Source organism: Botrytis cinerea, chromosome 4 (assembly GCF_000143535.2).
Source record: "Botrytis cinerea B05.10 chromosome 4, complete sequence".
Classification (NCBI taxonomy): Eukaryota; Fungi; Ascomycota; class Leotiomycetes; order Helotiales; family Sclerotiniaceae; genus Botrytis; species Botrytis cinerea.
Genome location: NC_037313.1, coordinates 750,544 through 774,987, shown reverse-complemented (window position 1 = coordinate 774,987; position 24,444 = coordinate 750,544). Strand labels below are relative to the sequence as shown.

The 24,444-nt window shown below is 44.6% G+C and overlaps 7 protein-coding genes across 7 annotated transcripts; 4 read left to right on the top strand and 3 right to left on the bottom strand.

The window, feature by feature from the left end:
* The first annotated feature begins 5,566 nt into the window (after positions 1–5,566).
* Positions 5,567–11,298, top strand: BCIN_04g01960 (hypothetical protein). Its single transcript, XM_024692423.1, has 3 exons — positions 5,567–7,518; positions 7,639–9,954; positions 10,004–11,298. The coding sequence occupies exons 1-3, from the start codon at positions 6,750–6,752 to the stop codon at positions 10,372–10,374; spliced, it is 3,456 nt and encodes a 1,151-aa protein (XP_024548198.1). The 5' UTR covers positions 5,567–6,749; the 3' UTR covers positions 10,375–11,298.
* Positions 11,299–11,437: 139 nt separating this feature from the next.
* Positions 11,438–15,866, bottom strand: BCIN_04g01950 (hypothetical protein). The gene is made up of 2 exons (XM_024692422.1): positions 12,697–15,866; positions 11,438–12,620 (listed from the first exon to the last, which is right to left on the bottom strand). Exons 1-2 carry the CDS (start codon positions 15,768–15,770, stop codon positions 12,440–12,442), a joined length of 3,255 nt encoding a protein of 1,084 aa, XP_024548197.1. The 5' UTR covers positions 15,771–15,866; the 3' UTR covers positions 11,438–12,439.
* An 82-nt stretch (positions 15,867–15,948) lies between these two features.
* On the top strand, positions 15,949–16,648 carry BCIN_04g01940 (hypothetical protein). The gene is made up of 3 exons (XM_024692421.1): positions 15,949–16,063; positions 16,119–16,308; positions 16,379–16,648. Exons 2-3 carry the CDS (start codon positions 16,119–16,121, stop codon positions 16,423–16,425), a joined length of 237 nt encoding a protein of 78 aa, XP_024548196.1. The 5' UTR covers positions 15,949–16,063; the 3' UTR covers positions 16,426–16,648.
* Positions 16,649–16,671: 23 nt separating this feature from the next.
* BCIN_04g01930 (hypothetical protein) lies at positions 16,672–18,292 on the bottom strand. Its single transcript, XM_024692420.1, has 3 exons — positions 17,394–18,292; positions 17,147–17,296; positions 16,672–17,093 (listed from the first exon to the last, which is right to left on the bottom strand). Exons 1-3 carry the CDS (start codon positions 17,711–17,713, stop codon positions 16,748–16,750), a joined length of 816 nt encoding a protein of 271 aa, XP_024548195.1. The 5' UTR covers positions 17,714–18,292; the 3' UTR covers positions 16,672–16,747.
* A 491-nt stretch (positions 18,293–18,783) lies between these two features.
* On the top strand, positions 18,784–20,211 carry BCIN_04g01920 (hypothetical protein). Its single transcript, XM_001546634.2, has 2 exons — positions 18,784–19,417; positions 19,472–20,211. The coding sequence occupies exons 1-2, from the start codon at positions 19,321–19,323 to the stop codon at positions 19,783–19,785; spliced, it is 411 nt and encodes a 136-aa protein (XP_001546684.1). The 5' UTR covers positions 18,784–19,320; the 3' UTR covers positions 19,786–20,211.
* Positions 20,212–20,276: 65 nt separating this feature from the next.
* BCIN_04g01910 (hypothetical protein) lies at positions 20,277–22,599 on the top strand. The gene is made up of 6 exons (XM_024692419.1): positions 20,277–20,652; positions 20,749–20,840; positions 20,917–20,929; positions 20,986–21,049; positions 21,221–21,558; positions 21,625–22,599. The coding sequence occupies exons 1-6, from the start codon at positions 20,536–20,538 to the stop codon at positions 22,411–22,413; spliced, it is 1,413 nt and encodes a 470-aa protein (XP_024548194.1). The 5' UTR covers positions 20,277–20,535; the 3' UTR covers positions 22,414–22,599.
* Positions 22,600–22,736: 137 nt separating this feature from the next.
* Positions 22,737–24,372, bottom strand: Bccyt2. The gene is made up of 2 exons (XM_024692418.1): positions 23,680–24,372; positions 22,737–23,623 (listed from the first exon to the last, which is right to left on the bottom strand). The coding sequence occupies exons 1-2, from the start codon at positions 24,252–24,254 to the stop codon at positions 23,350–23,352; spliced, it is 849 nt and encodes a 282-aa protein (XP_024548193.1). The 5' UTR covers positions 24,255–24,372; the 3' UTR covers positions 22,737–23,349.
* Between the last annotated feature and the right edge of the window lie 72 nt (positions 24,373–24,444).

The window sequence follows — 24,444 nt, the reverse complement described above, 5'->3', positions numbered from 1 at the left end:
ACGTGTACCCTCACCTAAATAACGCATATCACATTGGTCAAATTCCGCCTTTTTTTTCACCTGCGAACAGTTTCCTACTACCTATGTTCCTCCAGGACCTACCATATCTGACTTTGAGGCTTCGAATGAATCCCCACTACAACCACACCCTCAGCCTCCAAGCCTCAAGTCCTGAGTGCAAACATCCACAACATAACGTTTGAATATATTCCCAAGTACCTGCCTACCTCCCTATAGCAACAAGAACGAGTACCAACTAAGCATTTCCAACTCCCACCAATCAGTAAATCCAATTTCCGACTCCGATCATAACATATCACTCTCCCCCACCACCACGCTTTCTCCATCTTCTAAGACTCATCCAAAAAATTCCGATCTAGAAATCCGGCAGTTTCCAAACAATCAAACACCCCCCCCTTCTCTCTCTAACCACACCCCCAGTATCCTCCACTCTATCCATGACCATCTCTACTAATCACTAACGAGTACAGACAGAATACCTCCGGTACGTACTAGCAAAGAAGCCATAGAAAGCGAGGAAGAAATTAGTCTAACCCTAACCCGCACAACCTAAACCTAACCGCCTCTATAAACCTCAACCATTCAGACTGTATTCCAGCAGGTCAACGTTATAACTTTGAAGGAGTGGGAAAATCACCTCTCAATTCCTCATTCCCCATTCTCCATTTCCCATTCCCGCAGTCCCCATCTCCGTATGTCCCTCTCCCCTCTCCCCTCCCTCAAAATGCATCTCAAGGCCCAAGGCTCAAGACTCAAACCCCAAACTCCAAATCCCAAACTCAGATATACAATATTCATTTCTCACATGAAAACTTAGTTCTCCCACAACCCTGTCCCATTCTATCCCATCCCACCTTGCTACCCTATACTACACCTTTCCCCCTTCCCGTCACAACATCGCAACATCGCAATGTTCGAATATATCCTGATATATCAGAAAGCCCACATGTACACCAACACATCTCCCACTCCCGCAGTCCGCATCTCCGTCTTTTCCCTCTTCACTCCCCCAAAAACGCATTCCAAAACTCAAGACTCAAGAATCAAGCCCCAAAACCCAAGCAAGACTCAAGACTCAAGACTCAAACCCCAAATCCAGTCAGATACACCACACTCGCTTCGCACATTCAGACCCGTTTCTCACACAACCCTACCCTATCCCATCCTACCACGCCATACTGCACTGCACTGCACCAATGCACTTTCCCATCACAAAATCGCAACCAGACATTGCAACATCGCAATATTCGAATATCTCAAAACACCTACACCTACACTCGCAGACACAGACACATACATAAACAAAAACAAAAACGAATTCCCACTTCCCACTTCCCATTTCCCATCTCCCATCTCATTCTCCAGCATAACAGTAGAGTATAGTATAGCAATCCCAGAATGCTATACTATATCATATCATGCATACATATCTCCGTCCGTGATCACAACATACAACCCATTTCCAGACTCCACACAAACACACAAACACACACACCAAAAAAAAAAAACATATAACCATTAATCAACCTACTCCAATCCAACACTCAAAATATTCACCACCACCACCACTCCCCTCCTAGAGAAGATTACGTAACCACTCTACTTAGATGCGATTTCTCTCCTCATTTCCCATCTCCTTCTTTAGGTGATATATCTTTCCGCAAGCTCACCTCATAGTAACTATCTCGATTTCTGCATCTTCGTTGATAGATCAAGTATTTACTATTGCGATTGCAATCACTTTGTACCTACATGTACTAATTTCCTCCCTCAATGCACCCCATGTAGTCTCTAGTCTCCAGTCTCTGGTCTGCAGTCTCTGAATCCCCATTCGAAAACTGTAAGCTCCAAGCTCCAAGCTCCAAGCTATAAAGATATATATATATATATATATATATATATGTACTTGACTACAAGCCAGAATTAGAATGAGGTAGCACCATACATACACAGACAGTCATCATCACACATCACACATCACACATCAAAAATCAAAAATCACACCACTCCCCCATCACATCCTCAATCTCAGCCTGTACCACTCGACCCCCCTCCCCACCCCCTCATACACACACATTACAGAAATCAAAATACAAAAAGACAAAAAAAAAAACAAAACGAAAAAAAAAGCACTTCCCAATCCCCAAAATCATCACGTCACGTCACTATAAACCAAGCAACCGGGTCTCGACCACCCGCATCCGTCATCCGTCATGTGAAACCTCCATATCCCTCTTTCTCAAATCTCACCCGCAAGTTCCGATGGATTGTATGCAGGGCGCCGATGTGGCTTTGTGAGTTCGCCTCATTTACTTCTCTTTTCTCGGGCCCCTGAGTTTTGTGATTTGTGACTGCGACTGTGACGGTGACTTGGGCCCGAGTTTAGAAGTAAATATTGAGGAAGGGAAGACGAGAGAGAGAGAAAGAAAGAAAGTAGTTGGCAGGATAGATGATACGTATATGATATGATATGGATTTACGACTGGGCATTGAAGCAAGCACATGGTGTTTACTCAAACAAACCAAAAAGATGCCAAGCCAAAAAGAACAAAAAATCAATCGTACCACAGCGAACACAAATATAGAAACCACGTCCCACACGAAAAATCGATACTTGGAAACATCAATCATCATGTGACATTGTACCACTCCGATAACTCTGGCCGAGCGTAACGCGAAAAAGCGAAAAAGGGATGAAAAAGAGCCAAAGTACATGGTTAATATGCCGGTAGCCATTGACATCCCATCTTTGTGATACGGAACACGACATTCACACCGGTGGGTAGGTATTCCGCTCTTGGCCGACTCGATGGGTGGGATGTGCGAATGTTTAAGGGATGAGATAGGATGTGAAAATAAATCGGGGCTGAATATACGAGGGTGCAGCGGAACTTATCTTCACCATCGAGATCTATTGCATCTGGAACTGTGTGAAGAGAAGTTTGTGATCAAAGTGGAAAAGAAAGAAGCGGTGGAAGAAATCGAAGCAGCAGAAGATCTAGAATCAGCCACGGGGGCTGACAGATGGCCTGAATGTGCCTGGAGAATGCATGGGAGTGCATTTCCCCATCACATTCTGACATTCCCATGTCGACATTAATGAGATTGATCGCAACAGGAAATCATGAGAGGATGTGGTGATTCAAGTAGGGACTCAAATTGTGGGTGGCATGAAAACGAGGCATTATCTGATATCGTCAACCAAATTCCGAACAGTGCGAAGAAGAAGAAAAGGAAAAAGGAAATTATGAGCATCGCATTTCACATTTCGGATTTCACATTTGGCACCAACCTGCCGACCGAGCTGGGGACGCAGATTCCCATCCGATTTGTACAATACCTTTATGCAAGATTATCAGAATGGATGCAGCCAAAGAAACCCCTGAACGGGCAGAGTGACATTCGAGGGCTCTCGCCTGCCGCCACCCATCCTCCACCAGGGATACCACTCCCTGTCTTTTGTGGAGGAAGGATTGGGATTTGGGTGGTGCGCGAGATGTTTCGTTATGCAAGTGACCGTTTATAGAAGTCTGGGTATCTGCAATCGATCAATGAGAGTATAGACGCAGACTCTGGATGTTTGGAAACAGATAATCTAATGGATGATTTGGAATTCTCCCGCCTGCCTCGAACTCACCTGCCTCTCTCCATTTGCTTCATCGTGAAATCGTGACGAACGGAAATGGAAACACACGTTAATCAGTGTCGTGTCGTGTGCATTGGGAAAATACCCATATAACGGTCTTGCAGTGACAGGTTTTCGGCTTTCCTTGGTGCGACTGCTACTGCTGCACCTAAAGAGAAATGTTCTAGGCGTTGAGACTAGTTGGCTGGGTAAGGCAAAGTCAGGTACGTACGTCCTCCGTACGTTCCCATCCGCTTTTCGGGATGAGAGACTTGGTTTGGAGTAGTTTATGCCACGCAATACCGGACTTATTTGAGATGCATTTCGCGTATGTATGTTACGCATTTGAAAGTTAATAGAGAAGGCCAGAGGGAGGAGCGAGGAGCGTGGTACTCGAGGCCCTACAATTGAGTTGTGGCGGATGAATCTATTGAATGGACGAGTCGATGAATGGACAGACGGATGGACAGACGGATGGACAGATCGATAAACACATGAATGGATGGATGGATGGGCAGATGGATGGATGAGTATGTAGTGCTGAGCATATTGGAAGGGAGTAGCACTAGTACTAGCACCGGTAGGATGAGATATTGATTCGTATGAACCATGATTTTGATTAGTCTGACTTATATATTATAAATAAAGCCAGATAAATGGAAATGCTACAAAGCATATAGAAAAGCTGTGGGATGCCACGATATAGTCTGAACATGCAATATGAATACCAGCCGGACTAAGTAAAGAACCGTTTCGCACACCATCACCATCCCCCAAGATTGTTGGTACCTGGTCTAGTAAAGTGTAAAAGAAAGTGTTCGCCGTTCACGCCATTCATCCTTTAGTACCGTTGGGGAGGAAGATCGACAAAACGCTATTTGCTAGGTTGATACACACTTTATCTCATTTGATCCTGCCGATGGATCCTTAGGGGTTTGGAGATAGGTTTGTTGTTGGCGAGAGGACCGAGGAAAGGAGCGATTGGATGTGACGGTGAGAAAATGAAAAGAGATGATAGAGATAACGTTAGAGATGAAGATATTCACATATGCCACACTCCGTACACACTCATCCGCAGACGGATCGACGACACACCTAGATAGAGAATCCACCGTCTGATCCTTCGGTCCCTGTACCCAAGGCTCATCTGATTTCGATACCCCATCCCTAGATATGCAATATACACCTTCTCCACGACCGACCGACGTCCTTACCTACTTCAATTGAAGTAAATTGGGATTGTCCCCCATCTCTTTTTTCTTCGTTCCCATCCTCGCCCTCATCTCATGGCTGGATCATAGATTATAGTCGAAGTATCATATTGCTTCATTTAAACTTTGAAAATCCAATTGCTTTTTCTTTAGTTTCCCTGGAGAAGATCACTCGCTAGGTAGATAGATAGCTAGAGGGTAAGGTACCGTGGTCCACGATAAGGAATGTTATTTGGAGCGACACGGCGCGTTTGATTTGGATTTGCTCTGGAGATGCTTGGGTACTCGGTCGGTCCCTCCATATCTGGAGACGGAAGAGTTGGAGCATTGGAGGAGCGAGGAGGGAGGGGAGGGGATGGAATTGGGGGAGACGGGGAAGAGGAGGGAAAAATGCAATACGAAAAAAGGGGCAGGGAGGGGACGGAGGGGAGAGAGGGGAGAGGGGAGAGGGGAGAGGAGAGAGGAGAGAGGAGAGAGGAGAGAGGCAAGAGGCAAGAGGGAAGAGGCAAGAGGGAAGAGGCAAAAGGCAAGAAGTCAGATCAGATCAGAGTGAAGTCAGCGAGAAAGAGAGAGAGAAGTCAGATGTAGAAAGTGATGAATATTATTACCAGGAAAGGTTACTTGTCTCTTCCCCATTCTACCTAGGCGTCATTCTCATTCTCATCATTCTCATTATCGTCATTTCACATTTCACACTTCACTTCACTTCGGTGCCTTCCTTGTATACCTTGCGCGCCCACGCAACAACCACAGTCCATATTCAACATTCCCTTATTTTCCCCATATATATATAACTTCGCATATAACTTCGCACATTGTTGCATTTGCCTACATAACACATAACATCCTGGGTCGCACCTCTTTCGCAGTCACAGTCACAGTCACAGTCACAGTCATACTCACACTCATACTCACACTCATACTCACACTCATACTCACAGTCATTCTCTTGCAATCTTTCACTCCATTCAATCCAACCCAATCCAACCCAATCCCATTCAGACCCTCCATTCGATTTATAAGAACAATCTTCTAATCTTTTTTATACACAACCACCCATCCCATTTTATTAATTCCCTCCATCCATCCATCCACCCATCCACCCATCCATCCATCCTTCCTTCACCTGCCTACCTAGCCATCGGCAGTTGGATAATAATTTATTTCACCATCGACTTCATATCAATCAATACGAATTTCAATTCGACATCCACACATCACATCCATCCAGATCTAGCATTCAGAATCTCTGGGAATTGCCGGGTTCCTTTCTCCCTCCTGCATCTCCCTCCTCCTCTTCTTCTCCTTCTTCTTCTTTTCTCCGTCTCCCAAGGTTCACCCACCCGCCGATTCAAATCCGCCCTCAATTTATTATCCGTTTACCTAAGGTGTTTGATTGAATGGTCAATGGATTGATTTGATTTGATTTGATTAAACAACAGTGGAGCTCAAGGGGAAGGTACTTCATACCTAGCTTCATCACCCACCGTCCACCGTATTCCAAAGGGTCTGATCTGCAAGTCTTCCTTTCTAGCATCAACCTTGGTTCGTCTTTCACTGCCTCTCAGATAGTCATACCAAGACCTCCAGGAAAAAAGAGCTCGCTGTTCATTAAAGAGTTGGGAAAAGCGTATCATCCTTTGCCCTGGTGCCCGAGATTACAAGGAGCTCCTCTCACTTTATCCACGAAACGCCGGATCATCCCTCCCTCTTCTCCAGTCCAACATCTTATTACTCCTGAAGTTCGCGGTAATAGCGTCCACCATACACTCCTTCGATTCGATGTCATACTGAAGGGAATTTCAGTTACCTATCACTGGCAAATCTGCCAATACAGTCCTTCATATTCAACAAACTCAGTATATCGGGTTTCCAACAAATATTCATTCGCCATGGATAATAATAATTCCACTTCGGCTCCTCTCGCAGATTACTTTTGGATCGCGGGGATTGATTCTCTACAATATGGTCCCGAGGTTTTCCCTTCAAACCCAAGAGATAGATCAAGCAACATCATACAAACGCCTCCTTCTCCTCAAGTCGATGCTACAATAGAAGAAAGTCCTGAGGGTGAAAACTCGCCTCCTCCAAACAACAATCGAGCTTCTGCACGGCATTCTCGCAATAGCTCATGGAATCGTCTCAGCAAACAATCATCGCATGAATCGCGAAGCTCAATATCCACTCTCGATGAGCTGGAAGGGACTGCGAGTAATCGAAGTAGCATGACCATTAAAGCTGGTGAAATTGGTCACATCAATGGCATCGGCATCGGAAATGGCAATGGCAATGGCAATGGCAATGGCAACGGGAATGGCAATGGCAATGGCAATGGCATTAGTAATGGAAACGGCAATGCAAATGGCACAAAAAGCGAGGGTGGAGGAATATTTGGAAATTTCGACTTCGATACGGCGCTATTGAAGTTTGCGAGTGAGCGGGAACATTTCCTGGATGACTTAAGTTTTAGTGCTGGGGCCACAACACAACCTGCACCTCCCATGACAAATCCGAGAACTTCGAGGTTAAGAGTGGAAGATGCAGAAAATATACATAGGAGAAGTCCGACTTTAAGGAGCGTGGGCGGAAGTATAAGGAGAAGAATTAGTTTCAGAGATCTGAATAGTGTGAAGAGACAGCCTTCCATGGCTGGTAGAAGTAGTAAGTCTGGCAATCTGCGTCCCGGTGCGGCACGTATATTACATGCATTGCATATACCCAAGAGGGTTTTAAACGCACCCCTCTCATGTCTTTAGAGACTAATGCTGACCGTTTCAACAGTGTCGGTTCGCACTTCGAGGCGCCTTAGCAATTACAATTCCGTCATCCCGCCTCCAGAGCCCCTGAATCTGGATCCTGATATGCACCCTTTGAAACGACGTTTTGAACCAGTCTTGCTCGATAGATACCCACCAAAACACGCGACGGAAGAATTGCCGAGGAGAGGTAAATTTCCCGATTATGTCCCTATGTTCGCATTTCCAAATGATATCAATATTGTTTCTTCGGACGAACGACCACGATCAACCTGGCATGGATTTGCCATGACCTCAGATGACAATTCCAAGATATACGGCATTACTGTAATCGTCTGGAAGCCATTGGATCAAGAAGCGGCCGGAAATGTGGAAAGAAGGTGTGAGGCTTGGAGACAAAGCCATATGACCAACGAGGAACGAGAACTTGCGGCGAGTTTGGGAGAACGATTGGCTGCAGAACGGGCACATCTCTCACAATTACTGGCAAAATTGCCTAGTGTTGTATCTGGCTCAGCCGCTAGAGAACAATTAGAGGAACAGATTAGTTCAGTGGAGGAAAAAATTACTTTGATGACTGATATGTTGAGGCCTGTCAGACACGGCGCAGCAGCCAAAATCGAGGGATTGACTGATGGCGAGACGGGGCTTTGGATACCTAGGGCATATGGAATTCTTGGCAGAGATGGAAGTATGACAAGCTTCTGGAAGGAATGGCTGAAGGCTGTTGTGGTACCAATGACGGATGGTGGAATACTCCGAGTTCCTGCAAGTTCGCCAAAAATCGGTAGATGGCAACCCCTGGAGAGATATGTCGTCAACCTGTGTACCGAAGCACTGAGCCCGATATCTTCGAAAACTCAAATTGAAATTGCTGTGCGAGAACTACGACTCTTTGCGCGAAAGGAAGCACCAAATGAACTGCCAGATTCACGAAATACGGATATTTATGCACTATTCAGAGCTCTGAGTATACCCAATATTGTTGCTCTGGTAGAATTTATGTTGTCGGAATCTAGGATCATTTTACTGTCATCCCACACAGCTATGTTACATCTTGCTAGTAAAGCTTTGGTCAGTCTCTTGTACCCACTCAAATGGGCAAGCATCTTTATTCCAGTTCTACCAGCTAGATTAATCTCTGCACTGGAAGCGCCTTGTCCTTATATTGTTGGAATTGAAAGGAGATATGATAATATAGAGCTTCCGGAGGATGATTATGTTTTCGTGGATTTAGATCAAGATACCGTTGAGTCTACTGCTCCACCTGTTTCACTACCACGACAACAGCGTCGAAAACTTGTTTCCCTCTTGCAGCTAGCGGCTCCCCATCACAATAGATGCGGTGTAGAGGTAGCACCACCACCTTATGCTGTTGAGACCTTTCCTTACGATGCATTTTCGTCGGAGAACGAATCGGTGTTCACGCAGAATGCACCACCTGGCACTTTGGGTAAGTACGTTAGTCAGAACTCGACAACGTTTGGCGAACCGGATCCACAGAAGATGAAGAGACCTTTAGTTTTCAATGCATTCTTGCAGTCAAAGAATGACCACACTCGTGTTGAGCGTCCATCAACTAGCGTGTCAAGTAAAACCAGTCCACCAAACTCTTTATCACCTGTATCTGGTCACTGTCCACCAATGCCTACAACTCCTATCTCTCGAAACGATTCTGGGTTTGCTCTGACGGCTACGTTAAGAGAGAAGAGATCTGGTCACTTCGATACAAACTCGAGACGCAGTTCCTCATTTGGTCTAGAGCGACAGCCGACACTTCGTAGACCGAGTGCGCCATTTGTCAATGGTCATTCAGCTAGTCTTTCCACTTCTGCTGTATCCATTGGCGATAGCAACTCTATGTATGGTTATGCACCGTCTGCTTATGCACCATCCGCCTATGCGGCCTCAACTATCGCTGCTTCAACAATCATGCCTAACATGCTCATGCAACCAGTCCTTAATACGGAGACAACAATATGGGTAGAAGGACATTGCTTTGTTTATCATGCCAACGACATGGGATCTGTATGCTCCATATGTGATGAAAGGGCGGAGGACGATGGCATGTATACCTGTAGCGCTTGTAGCACGGTATCACATGGCCGTTGTTTAGGTTGGTGTTCACTTGTCTGCCCAGCCGCCTTCCATGCAGATCGTGTACGCGCAGCTTTCGTTCGATGTTTCGCAAACTTGTTCTACACTTACAGAAAACATCTCGGTCGGCCATCGAAAGAACAAAAGTCATCTGGACAATTATATGGGTTTGATTTAGCCGCATTCAAAAAGAGTCTCCCAAGCGATCAACAAGAATATATTGTAATGTTGGAACAGACACAAGGTAATTTATTCTATGGTTATGATTGTGAAGTATACTAACGCTAAGATAGCATTCAATGAATTCATCCATGAACGGGAAACTAAGCAATCAAACGATCGAGATATCCAGTTATTCGACTCGATTATTCAAGCGAAGAAGTCTAGAGGACGCGCATCATTCTTCTCTTCGAAAGCTTCACTTCGACCTAGTTTCCTCGAGGATACATCAGATCACTTATGGCGCTCCGCATTAGTTCCGGTACCTAGAGATGCTAAATTTCCTGGTGATTATAAGACAATTGTCTCTAGAATTCCAGCACAGTTGGATATTGGATTAATGAAAGAGCCACGCAGTGTTGCAGGAGTGCCACGTATGGACATGCCAGGAAAAAGGGTAGGCCGTAAAGCAGTTCCAAGTATGCTTGGCGGTAGAGGAATTTGAGTATGAATAAATGGAAAGAATGGTTGCATACGAGAAAGATACGAGATGAGGTCGATGGATCCGAAATTACGACGGAAAGATTACAGAAAAATACACGCCCGAATATAATTTAAAGAAAAGAATACGAAAGAAAAAGAAAGAGGAGAAGAGAGCGAGCGAGCCGATAATAAATTTCAATTCAAGATGCGAGCGAGATGTGTAAGATATCCAAGCGAGGAGTTTAAAAGATTTTTTTTGATGTTTTGTTGTTGATTCTCTTCACAAGTCCATGGAGCGAGAGCCTAGTGGCGAAATGCATAGGGTGGGTAGGAATGGGTGGATGGATGGATATCTGTGTGGTGTAAATAGGTGTTGAGCGGAAAGCAAACTTTTTGTTTAATTGATTTTTGAGGTGGAGGGGGTAGATTGTCCGGAGGGACGAGAGATGGGAACTAATATTTGGGGAGAAGCCGGGGAAAAATAGAGGGGTGAGGAGGGGAGGAGGAAAGACGAGCTAATGTGTTGGATTGCGAATTGGACTCAATGGCTGGGTCGTGTTGGGATATGATATGATACTGAGTGGTTCATTGGTTGGTTGAATGCATTATATTTTGCCAGCTTGCAGTTTGCTATCGAAAGCTCAATCGATGTATAGATGGTTACGCGTAGAGGTGGGGGCTTGGGGAGAACAGAAATCATGGTGGGCGATGAGACGTAGTGTTGGGTTACCAACGATGATGATGAGGTGTCGCGGATGAAGGGGGTTGAAGGGGGGATTAGATGAGATAAGACGAGATGTGATGTGATGAGAGGCGTAGATGGGATGGTGAAACGAGAGTTAGAGGAGCAAATGTACAGAGATACAATCACACAGAGAGAGATAATAATAGCGATACAACAATACATCGAGATACCAATAAAGAAAGTATGACTTTAATGGATACATACTTAGATCTATGACTCGAAGTGAAAAGCAATGCATGAGTGTGATATTCGTGATGTTGGTGAAAACCTGCCACTTATTACTAGGTAGGTATAAATATATCATATTCCAATTCATCAACCCCCCCCTATCCATTCAACATGCAATCAAAATATCAAAGCCACCCACCGACTCATTCACGTACGTCAGCCATACATAGCCATACGAATCCAGAATCCAAAACATCATCAAATTCACAAAAATCCACAAAGTTTTTGATTTTTTATTCTTGGTTTCTTATTCTCATTCTCATTCTCGTCTCGATAGTGGGTGGGTAGGTAGGTAGGCGGATCATTACAAATTTTCTTTTCTTTCCTGTTTCTTCTCCTTCTGTATCCTATCGATGAGAGACGAGAGACGAGAGACGAGAGAGGATAGGGAATAGGGGGATAGAGGATAGGTGGGCAGGGAGGTAGATATATAAACATGTAGATATTATTCCCCTCCCCTTTCGCGTACCATTTGGCTTTAGTATTTATTTATATTTATACTTCAAAGACTTTTCTCTCTCTCTCTCTCTCTGCTTCTCTCCTTCCTTCTCTCCTTCCTATCTTCCTACCTTCCATCCATTCAAAATCTATCCTCCCTTCTCGACTTATGAAGAACCACCACCACAATAGACACGTATTCTGCATACCCACACCCGCCACCTGTCCCCTTGCCCCCCCGATCTACTAATTTCCCCGACAGGAAACCCTCCAATGCAAAAAAAAAAAAGGCCAAAAAGGATAGATACTCCATTCACCATACCTGTATGCATTTTTATTCGGAAAAAAGAATATAAAAAAAAGAATCAAATGTAAATCCATACTCCATTGCGATGAAACATTCGTAATGCGGAACTCGATATTCAGAATTCTGGATTCTGGATTCACAAAGCCCGTCAAGAAACGGGAAACGGAGAAAGAAAAGCGACCATCGTCTTACACACCACAGCAATCGAATTAAAACGTAACGAGGAGATCATCTCATCCCATCTCATCTCCTTCCAACTTTCAAAGCTAGAAGCTAGAAACTGAATAGAGTGAAACATTCTTGTCCTCTCCCAAGCACCATGAATGTTTTCCCGCAAAGTATTTGCGTAATGAGTACGTCGAAATGAGTCTACAAATACAAACTTTGCGCCGCAACAATATCTCTCCTGATTTTCTTAAGCGACTCGTCGAATTTATTCGAAATGTCATCAGAACCCATGACTTTTCCTGCTTGCGCCATTTGTCGGAGAAGTTCTTCGAGACGACGGAACAGTCGGATCAAAGATCCTTCGTAGACGTCGGTCATTTTACTGACATGGTGTGTTAGTATAAAGTTTCTCATCTCATGTGAGAATCCTCAAGAAAATTAAACCCAAAAAAACTTACCAGATTTCTGCAAAACTCTTTCCTTGCGCCCAAACGTAAACAACCTCCATGAGTTGCCACTTGAAACTAGTCACGTATTCTTCTTCGTTCATTTTTAATTTACTCTCCGCAGTAACCTTTGCGACAATCCTAGCTTGAGCTTGGATTTCTCTGTATTTAGCAGCCAATTCCTCTTTAAGTGGAGGACATTGACTCTTTTCTTCGAAAATGAAAACCGAAAGAACGGCTGCGCACATTTCCGGAGTTAAGTCGTTGAAGTAACCATTGAAAAGGAGCTCGGAGAGAAGAAGCTCGTGACCATCACCCGTGGATGAGATTTCACATGCAACACGAGCCTTTAGTTCGACGACTTCTTGTTCGTTAATGAAGCCGAGACGACGAAGAACACGTTTGCGTGATTTCAGTTCATCGAGTTGCATGATGCTCAATGCGGAAGCAATAGCCTTGCGCTTTTCTTTAATTTGTTTGGTAAATTCGAGTTTGCCAGCATATTGGTTGTAGAGATCTGGGAGACGGGGTGAGTTGTGGAGAGGATTGGAGAGTAGACGAGATTCAAGAACTTCAATCTTGCGAAGAAGTCTCTTGAAGGAATCATCTGTAATGCCCATGTTCTCGATTGGGTCGAGCACTGCGATGCCATCTGGGAAGCGACGCTTAACTTCCTCGAGAGATTTGCGTACTTGGTTTCGTTCATTGGCTGGGTGGAGGTCTTTTGGAAGGAATATACGGACATGTCCAATAGCTTCGACACATGATAGAAGTACTGGAACAATTTCCATCTTGCCTTTGTCGCCTGCAGCGGGTGGCATGATACCTAATGGCAGGTCGTTTTGTGTTTGTGTAGTAACTGTGCTGTCCGAAGAAACTAGCAGAAGCACATCAAGGATGTATGCTTGTTGTGGGGGGAATTCTTGAGCAGATCCTTTACCAGGTCGTCGAGCTGTAAACTTCACAACTGCTCCCCAGCCGAAATCATGATCTTGATGTTTGATGTGAACAACCCGCCCTGGTTGCATGAATTGGAGACAGTAGTTGGGGTGGTTGATGACATCACGCATGTCCTTGGTATATGTAGTAAGCTGTTGTCGAAGATCGTAGTAATCCTTAATGGTTGCTTCATCCGGAATTTGAACTTCATCCCTCGCAATTTGCAAGTCTTGAAGTTCCTTTTCGAGACCAGTAACACTTGAAGTGTTCTGGAATTGGTAGAAACAATGTTCCAACATAAACTCTGGTGAGATTCCTTCCAGACGCATCAAGTTAAGAATCATGTTATAACCAAGGTAGAAAGCTGAGTTGAGCTTATCCTGCTCTCCACGTACAATCGTCTTGGCGCTCTCTGGTTCCATTTTGTCGTTGATCATCATAATGACAATACCTCTATCATCAAGACCACGACGACCGGCACGACCTGACATTTGCACGAACTCAGATGGCGTCAGGTATCGCATTTTTTCGCCATCAAACTTCTCAACACTCGTGAATACTACAGTCTTGGCAGGCATATTCAAACCAATGGAGAAAGTCTCTGTAGCAAAAAGGACCTTGATCAAATTCTCTTGAAACAAAATTTCGATAGTTTCCTTGAGAATAGGAAGAAGTCCAGAATGATGCACACCAATACCACGTCTCAACAATGGCAAGATATGTTGAATTTGCGGTAAGGTCCTATCCTCTTCTGAGAGAGACTCAATTGCACTCTCAAAGACCTTCGAAACCATGTCTTTTTCGGATTGGTCGTTGAAAGCCATGGAGCTCATCTGTAGTGCATATGCCTCGCACTCTCTCTTACTGAAACTGAAAACGATAACAGGATTGTAATGCTTCAACATGATCATTCGGACAATCTTGTAAATATCCGAACCTTCCTTGTTGGCACCTTTATTGGTCTTCTTATCTTTGCCACGTCCCTTCTGTTTTGCGTTGATATCTGCTGGATCAGACCCTTTCTTATCCTCTATTGTTGCCATAGCCTTTGAAAAGTTATCTTCCCTGAAGTTTCCCTTCTCATCAACAATCAAATGTATACCATCTGCACCAGCTGGGAAGAAGTAATGTTGTAGAGGGGTAGGCCGGAAATCGGTGTAAACAATATGACATGGCTGGTTATGAGTTTTCGTGATCCATTCGGCAAATTGCATAGCATTGGGAATAGTTGCAGACAAAAAGACATATCTGACCTTGTCTGGTAGCAAGATGATCGTTTCTTCCCAAACCACACCTCTGGATTTATCTCTCATATAATGAATTTCATCAAAGACAACCCAAGCGACTTCACGCATAATCTCGGATCCTCGATACAACATAGATCTTAAAATCTCGGTTGTCATGACCAGACAAGTCGCGGTTGGGTTAATTGTAACATCTCCAGTCATTAAACCAACATCTCCAAAATCCGCAGTAAATTCTCGATATTTCTGGTTGCTCAAAGCTTTAATAGGACTGGTGTAAATGACTCTCTGGTTGTTTTTGAGGCACTGCGCAATTGCATATTCTGCTGTGACAGTTTTTCCTGCACTAGTATGCGCCGATACTAATACACTCTCGTTTCTTTGAATTGATGCAATAGCAACTTTCTGGAAAGGATCTAATTCGAAAGGCCAAGTTCTAGCGGGTTCGGCAGGAGCTTTATGCTGTGATATTGGAATGTATTCGTAATCGGGAGGTAGAGAGACTTGATGTTGGATGTTGTGCTGTAAAACCAATGCTGTTTCTTCGGGGGCACCTTGTAATCCTGCTGAAGCAGCTAGCTCTCGCGATTGTGCTGTCTCGAATGTATCTGTAACTACCGGATCGGCTTCTGTATCCTTTCTGCGTCGCTTTGCGTCCTTCTTTGCTTCTTTGATTTCGTCATCTTCTTCTTCAATATCCTCTTCCTCAACATCTGCTTCCACCGCTGGCTCCTCGGAATCTACCATCTCAGCATCCCCATCTTGCGCATCAGCAATTGGCTTTACATCTCCATTAGCATTTCTCTTCTTGCTGCGATCTTTCTTGTCCTTCTTTGCCTTTTTAGGCCTGTTGGGAGCAGCTGTTTGGGGCTTATCGTCGAAGACGTCAAATAAGTCATCCATGATGAATGATATCCTGCCACATTAACCAAGAGAAAAAAGGCAATTGTGGTTAGTTGATACTTTTTCAATGTATCAAAAAGTACAAGGTGTGAAATCAACAAAGATATTTTTTTATTATCGCTTTCCGCTCCGGGCACTATCTCTGATAACCTTGGAAAGTCCCATTCTTTATTTATTAGCCTTAGGCACTAAAATTTCTGGTTCGATTGTCGGCTAGTGCCAAACCGAGCTTCAATCAAAATCATTCGATTGACTGTTTACCAAAATTCCAAACCAGAACTCAATTCTTCAAGGTAAGGCTGCACTACCATGACGACTGCAAGAGAAGCGACTGACAGATCATGATAGATGTTGTCTAGAGCCGCCGTCCGCGCATCCTCCTCCACCTCAATGGTCGCCCGCCGTGGCTTCCACTCTACCCGTGCTCAAATGGGTTCTCCATACCATTACCCTGAGGGACCACGAAGCAACATTCCATTCAACCCAAACACAAGATTCTTTGCTTTAAGATACTGGGGATTCATGGCTCTTGGATTCGGTGAGTTGGGACAGCAGCCCTGCTGAGGGGCATGGGGGTTTGAAGGGAACTACACTAACATCGAGTTTAGGTGCTCCATTCGGCGTTGCAGTCTGGCAAACATACAAGAACCAATAGAGGGTTGCTTAGGTGTACGTTGCATTGGGAGGAAAGTTATGAATCGATTGGCATATCAAAGCTAGAAGGGTGGGGGAACGATTGTGTATACAAGACAACAGTTTTCACGGATATGACTTCATTCTTTATATTGTGTATGATGGCCTCTCAATGTACTAGTCTTTATCGCGGCTTCTTCAGGGCCCCATGTGACTCTCATGGTCAATTTATACCCATAGGATCAAATCGCGGCTCCTCAAAAACGCTTTCTCATCCTAGATCAAGCGATTAGAAGACAGCCCCTCACGTCTCTAACATGGCACTACCTTATTACACATTCCCCTCAAGCCTGCACTTTGACTTTGGTATCAAAGGTATGCCTGTCTGCTGCTTTCAAAGCGAAACATCCCTTGAATTCCTCTTGGGCTCCCGATAGCTCTGCCATTGCACTCTTCATATGATCAGGATCAGCTCCATTCTGAACCTCAATGCTAGCAGTTAAAATCCATTTATCTTCAGCATCAAATGGTTCCAATAATTCGAAGGGAGGTAGCCTGCTATTAACCTTGGGGCGTGAGCTACTATCAACTTCCTGGAACTCGGAAGGGATTTCAAAGTAGCGACTAAGTGTGAAAACTATGTTATTGTGAACTGTTCGGTGACTTTCTTGAATAATTTCCCGTGTGAATCTACTTGATGATTAATGGCTGTAGATGATTGGTTGGTGGTGATTTCAACGTACCGGTGACTGCTTGCTTGAAGGAGTCTGCATAATGACTTTTCATTGTCTATCGCAATGAACATTCTGCTGTTCACGACAGCAGCATTGGCTGGATCTGGAAGATCGGTCCATCTTATTGTACCCGGCACCTCATCACATGGGAGAAGACCGCTATTTGATGTCAGTAAGTGTGTGCTGGTAAGATATCGAAAGCCGTCTCGAAAAATCACATGGTTTGATGTGGAATCAATGCAAAGTAGGCACTTACGGTTGACCTTCTCCACCATCAAGCTCCTTTGCTGGCTGACCAAATTGACTTTTATCAACATCATATATGAGAGTCAGAACATAAGATTGACGAATCAGCTGCTCGTTGAGCGATTTCCACCAGAATTGTTTATTCGGCGGTTGGGCTTTCAGAAAGGAAGGATCAAGACCCTTCAAATTGTTTCGACTGCGTGGGCCTTCGAATACTAATCGCCGCCGAATAGAGTGCTGGGGGATCATGCCACAATAGCCCTGGAGCACGCGGAGAGAATGCGATACATCTTCGCTGTCCACGGATGCCGAGAGGAATAATTCATGCATGGCGATTTACCCCGTAGGTCGACAAGGATTGAGTTTGGGGGAAGGCCGAAGTACGGAGCTGGCAAGAAAATGTTTGATGGGGGAGGTGTAAGTTTTTGCTTATTGTGGTATAAATTTAGGTGAGAGGGAAGACGAGAGAGGGAGGGGGAGTTTCCGTAGCCAAACTATATTTCTCGAAACGTGTTGTTGCAGTCGTGATCGTGATGGGTATTCTTGAGATCAAATTAAAGACCTTGTGCTCAGAGTATGATGGCCGTCCAGTTGAGAATCATCAATAATTATCTCCTTTTTCAGTCTTCCCTTCCCACCCCCCGACATACACGAAGCTATTAATTTTTTTATATATTTTTTGATATGATATGGAACCAATGTCAGCTCATGCTTTCTCTCCTCGCCACTCTATCCAAATCCCATTTCCCCAGACCACCCCAGACTGCTAGACTAGACACGGCTTTCGAGGCTGGCAAGGGAGGCAGGAAGGTGAGCAGATAGATGGAGAGGAAGTCTTGGACCTTTACGGGCACTTTGGACGGTGATACTAATTTCCTTAAACAGTACCTGGCAGCGAGTGAAAGGTACAGATGGAAGCAGTTGTTGATGAACCAACGACTCTTCTCTCGCTTGTGTTCGGAATTGACCCTACAAAGGAAAAGAAACGACCGACCGAGCAGCCAACCAACTAACACGCCGTTGAATCGACTCAATGTTACCTACCTGGGCATGCATGAGGACGACCCTGCTACCCACATGCCCACATGCCCACACGCCCTTCCTGCAAAGTGAAGCCTCTTTCGTACATTGTGTTGCAACGCGTCTGGGGATGGAAATGATCTGACTCTATTTACATGCTCTCTCTGTACACACACGCTATGTACATACCTAGGTACTATACACATGCTTTGCACACACATCCTTGGCCTTATATACTTTTGTACATCACGCCATTAGCCAGCATCTGTCTGCAACCCGTGTCGGCCAATGGCGAGCCAGAATGGTTGTGCGATAAGGAAAAAACAGTTGATTGATAATGTGATATCGTCTGAGGAATTCGAAATAAGCCTCCATGCATCGGAAGTGGCCTTGGACAATGGCTAACCCCGCACCAACGGAGGCCTTTTTTTTTATTGCGGTGTTCTATTAAAGACGGTTGGATTTTCTACTTTTTTGCAGTTTCTCCCTTCTTGTCCAGTTTAGAGAGAGAGAGAGAAAGAAAGAAAGAAGAAAGAGATATATTCCACGGGCACACGCGAGTACCTACACATAAACCTCTACGATACACAACCACCATCTTTTCTTTTGAACCACCCGCCATCATTTCCATATCTGGTTACTAGCGGACGCCTATCTATTTCCCCCCCCCATCCACTCATCCATCCGATTTCCGAATTCTCGTCCCACTCACCATAACGCTACGAGTACACTATCCCCAAGTCCAAAGCTTTCCATTTCCCAAACTCTTTTTCTTTTGGCAACTTGACAACTCAATCTCCAGCAAGTCAAACACAGAGGCAGACGACGATCCCGATTTCCTTCTCAAGGTCGCACATCTTCTCAGTATTTACAAATTCTCTTTGTGATTACTTTTTCAATCTTTCTCAACCGTCAAGATGTTTGCGACCAAGGTTCTCCGTCAGGCCTCTGCTGCTGCTGCTCACGCTGAGCGTACTCCATTGATCAGGTTCATGGGCAAGAGATCAATCCCTTGTACGTATTCGGATTCTCAATGTGCTCTGCAATTCGTTCTAACATTTAAAATAGCTTCTATTGATCACTCTGCACGACCACATCCAGCATCCCCAACCCACGAACTTCCAGCAGGATTTGTTGAGGCTCAAAAGTCTTCCTCCTTCTCTTCTTACAGACAAAATGCTCAACAACATGGTCCACTTGGTCGCAGCGCCAGAAGCGACGGTACAATCGGTTCTCTCTCCGGTAGAGCTTTAGGCTCCGTTGCTCCAAACAAGGGAGAATACTTTGATCGCAGTGAACTCCCCGCACGTTTCCGACGCACTCCGATTGATCTTGCCGAGATTGATGCCATTGAGACTGGTGGTGCTACAGTTGTTTGCTAGATTTGAGACTTGAGAAACGGAAGAAGAAAACTATTTGTACATTTATGGCTGGCTACGGAAAAGTGATGGATCGAGGAAGGATATACCCACGAAAACGACGGATTTCATGAAGATTCTGTGATAAGATGGATGAATATCAATAAGTTATCTTTCAAGACAGAGTGAATAAGCTCAACGTCACTGTTTGGAAGTTTGGGATGCACAAAGGGACTGTAGCTCGGATCAGTGGCACGGAAAAGTCGCTTTTAAGGGAGTCGGAGCATGTATCATCTTTCCTATGGAAATAATTTTGATCTTGATCTTTACTCTGGAGTATTGGTTTCTGGAAAGTTTTTGAGGGTGGCTCTCTGAATCGTCATGAGATGGATGAGTCGAAGGAAGCAAGAATATAACAAATATTAAACCACAATATATTGATCACGTGCATAAATCGTCATGATTCTAAACTTCCTTTTTAACCACAACTCCTCAAGTTGATTTTCTCCATCTTGGGCTGTTCTTCATTAGATGACGCATATTCATGACATGAAATGACAATCTAATTCTTGAAGCACAGAAATATCCTTTTACAAGTTCAAGTGACCACCACTCGCTAAGAATGATTCCTACCCGTTACATCGCGTCATTCATATACATCACCCAATTATCTACAAACAATTGATACGTATACCTACATTCAAAATAGCTCTTTGCCTCCTCCCCTCATACATAACCCCACTTAAGCAAGCAAATCGTCTGATCCCGGTGACCATGTCGAGATCAGAAGAGATCAAAGAAATAAACCAATCTGGGAAACTCATTGCTACATATATTCGTTCTCATACTACTGATACTTCTGGGACGAAATTTGACCGGATCGATGTCGATGTATGTGTTCCTTCTTTCTTTCTATCTGGATGTCATGTCTCTTTGAATAGATTCATTGAAATCACCACACCGATTAATATCCAGACATTGAAATAGATACCAAAAGGTCCTTCGACATGGGTTATGAGCTTAGTAGGGGCATTCATGCCGGTAGGATATCCGGATAGTGTGACGGAGGATTATACTGCGTGGGTGTTTCTTTATTTTTGTTAAGATGCTGTGAGGATTCTGAGGAATGAGGAGACTAATGGGATTATATCATAGGTATCAATTTTATGTAAGAGACTTTGGCTGGGGGGTGGAATAGGGGGGAGAAAATGCTGATGAGAGAAGGATTCTATTCAGGCTTTTGCTAGTACGATTGCGGGGTTGTTGGCTAGTAGGGCTGTGCTTCAAGGTATGGATGAGATGAAGGGTTCTTCTTGCGGGAAGGAGGGAGGGGTCGTTTGTTCTAGGGAATGAATGAGTTTGTCTTCGCACTTGTTGTCACGACTCCCTATCAAGATTTCCTTCTTCCATCATCGCAAGCCTTCTCTTAAAGAAAAACTCCAAATCTAACCCACCCCAGGTCTCGGCGTAGGCGACTCCACCGCCTCAGCAACCCACGCTGTTCTCCTCTCCATCCTCCAAGAATCCGCAGGTCGTATATCCACCATTCTCTTCGCGCACCGACTCGGCAGCGCTCTCGAACCCGAATGCAAAAAATATCGTCTCATGGCTGATATCTTCAACGATGCTGCTATGATTCTAGATTGCATCTCCCCTGCTTTTCCCAAAATTCCCCGGGTCTTTTTACTCAGTGCGAGTAGTGTGTGTAAATCGCTTTGTGGGGTTGCGGCCGGAAGTAGCAAGGCGAGCTTGAGTGCGCATTTTGCGAAGATGGGAAATCTGGCAGAGTTGAATGCGGTGAGTTCTCTTGCTTCGTATGATCGATAGAGATCATGGATGAGAGGATACTAAACGGAAGGATAGAAAGATGCAAGTCAGGAGACTCTCATATCCCTCCTAGGTATGCTCGTTGGAACGTTTGTCGTTTCCAAGATTTCCTCTCAAGTAGCCACGTGGATTGCATTGCTCGCTCTGCTTTCAATTCATCTCGGTACGAACTACATGGCCGTCAGATCGGTCACCATGCGTACTCTGAACCGACAACGAGCAAATTTAGTGATTTCATCTCTCCTCTCGAGTCCAGAACACGAGAAGAACAAGATTTCTCTCCCTTCTCCTAGAGACATCTCACTCCAAGAACGCATCTTCGAACGCGACGGAGCCATCCGCAACACCCACGGCACAATCCTCGCCTACTGCAAAGTCGGCGTGAGTCTCCAAGACCTACTCTCGTCAATTGCCACACCCACAACCGCAGGAAGTTACGCAGAGCCCGAATCAATCCTCACATCTCTCCTATCCATCTACAAAACCCAGGGTTACCTAATGTGGTACTCCCGCTCTCGCAACACATTCCTCGTTATTCTGAAAGAGGAAACAGCACCAAAAGTTCAATTAGATGCATGGTTCCATGCGATTTTCGCCATCACTTCCGGAAATCAAAAAATCCAGAAATCGAAAACTAATCACGTGGATAACCAGAGCATTCTAAGCTGGATGCGCACCTCGCTCGAAGAATCGGAGAGATGGAGAGCGGAAACGAGCTTTTATGCGGAACTGGAGAGGAGAGGATGGGATTTGGATACGCCGGCGATTGAGGTTAGAGCGGGAACGAGATTGGCTGTTTCGGGTGGAGAGCAGAGGGATGAGTAGCATGGGGAAAGGAAGGGGTGGAGGAGAATGGGTATGGTAAATCGATAGATCATGTAAGAGATGAGAGTCGCGAGTATGGTGTGAGAGCGTTGGATATGAATATGAATATGAATTTGAATTTGAATTTGAATACGAAAAGTACCAAACCATCATATAGACTTCAAAGTTTGAATCCCACTCCAACCATGCGCTAAAATCTAAATATGTATGTTAAAAATAATTTGAGTGTTTTTTCTTAGGCTCGCTATCCTGATTCTCGCTTTTTTCCCTCTCGAGAAAAGATAGGAGAGAGAGAGATCGTCAAATGCAGATTTCGTGCAAAGTGAAATTGGATGAAAATTCAAATATCATCTTGAGATTACTCACTCGTACATCGGATGTTATACCTGTGGACTCTCATTCCAAATGACATGTTTTTATAATTCTGACAGATTTGATATTGTACAGCTCGAGTGGAGCAGAGAGTATGTCTTTTGAAGTAAAACTCAAAGAATTCATCGGTTTAGAAACACCGTAACACCTAAAATATACAATCCGATACCTAGTTTTCCATTTTATCCTTCTCAAGTCGTTAATCGTACATCCCTTTTCCGACCCTTTTCCTCTCCATCTCAGCTTTCGATGCCAAAGTCTCTAGGATGGCTCGAGTTGAAGAAATAGGCTTTCGAAATGTTTCAGATGATGTACCCTTATTCGACGATGCTGGGCGCATACCTCTTGTATCCTGAAGCCATGACAGAATATGCGTTCTGACTAGTGTTCCATCTGAACGTATATCGAACTTCAATCTGATATTCTCCCAGATATAGGGTGCATCTTGCCAAACCTGACATGACCGTTCATCTCCGCATTACCACAAGCTGTGACCGTGGCGCGTGATGTTGAGTTCTGATTACACCCAACTCTCCTATTTCCTCGCCTCCCAAGTCTAGAGCTCTAGTTGAATACCTTCCAAGCCCTCATTTTCCAACCTTCTAATGTATTCAACTTTGGTCGAACATCTAAAAAGAAATTTAGCTTTCCACTTCCATCCGGTGAAGCTTTGCCTGCGTAAAAGTCTATGATGTAGTCAACTCTCTTTCCACAACGATCAACAACCCAATCATGACGGTCGAAGGGAGCGGTATATCCAAGAAGCGTATTAAACCGAGCTTTAGGCGAAAGGGTTTGAGAAAGTCCGAGGAAAGAATGAAGACGAGGTCCACCACATCTAGGTAAAATCATTAGTTCATGTCTTATCAAACAACCCCCTAAGAGAAAACATACTTCTCGCTCCCCCATCCTGCCTCCCACTCTCTAATCTCTTTCCATGCCCTTTCATTCACAGCATTGTGAATCGGCACAATCGTTTTCATATCTGCAGCGTCCGATTGGTGACCTTTGCGCTTCATAGCTTCGAAAAACATTTTTTCACTAGGATAGATCCAATTTCCAGATGCAGAAACGCCAGACTCCGATTCGGAGTTTGCGGGATGCGAGGTTGAAGGAGAGGAGGACGAGGGGGCATCATTTGGAGTAGGAGATGCGCGAGGGATCGTGGAGATTTCACGGTCGAGTCCTAGGCGGAGTGGAGAAGTTGCGGATTTGGGAGTTGATGGTGGTTGAGAGGGTGTAGGTGATGAGTTGTCCCAGAAGAATAACCGCGAGAAGAAACTTGAAGGTGTGTGTGTGGGAGGAGCGGTTTGATCAACGGTTGAAGAATCACAACTTGGACCTGGTTTGGATGGAGGGGTTACGCCTGGGAAAGGCGGTTTGGTGGAATTGTTTTTGAGCCATGCTGAACGTGTTGCATGATCGACTGGACAGGCCTCTATGCCTTGAGTTGACTCGTCTTTCGACATCTTTGGTGGTTGTGGAGATTGTGAAGATTGTGAAGATATACTTTTCTCGAGTGAGGGGCGATTGTTAATGCAGTATTAAAATAATTATTTTGCCTTTTCCGCTGGTCGTACCCAGCTCGGATTTGCTCTGTTGATTGGTTATCCTTGTAAGACTCTTACCTTATCAGCAGATTATGCTTTATTGACCGCC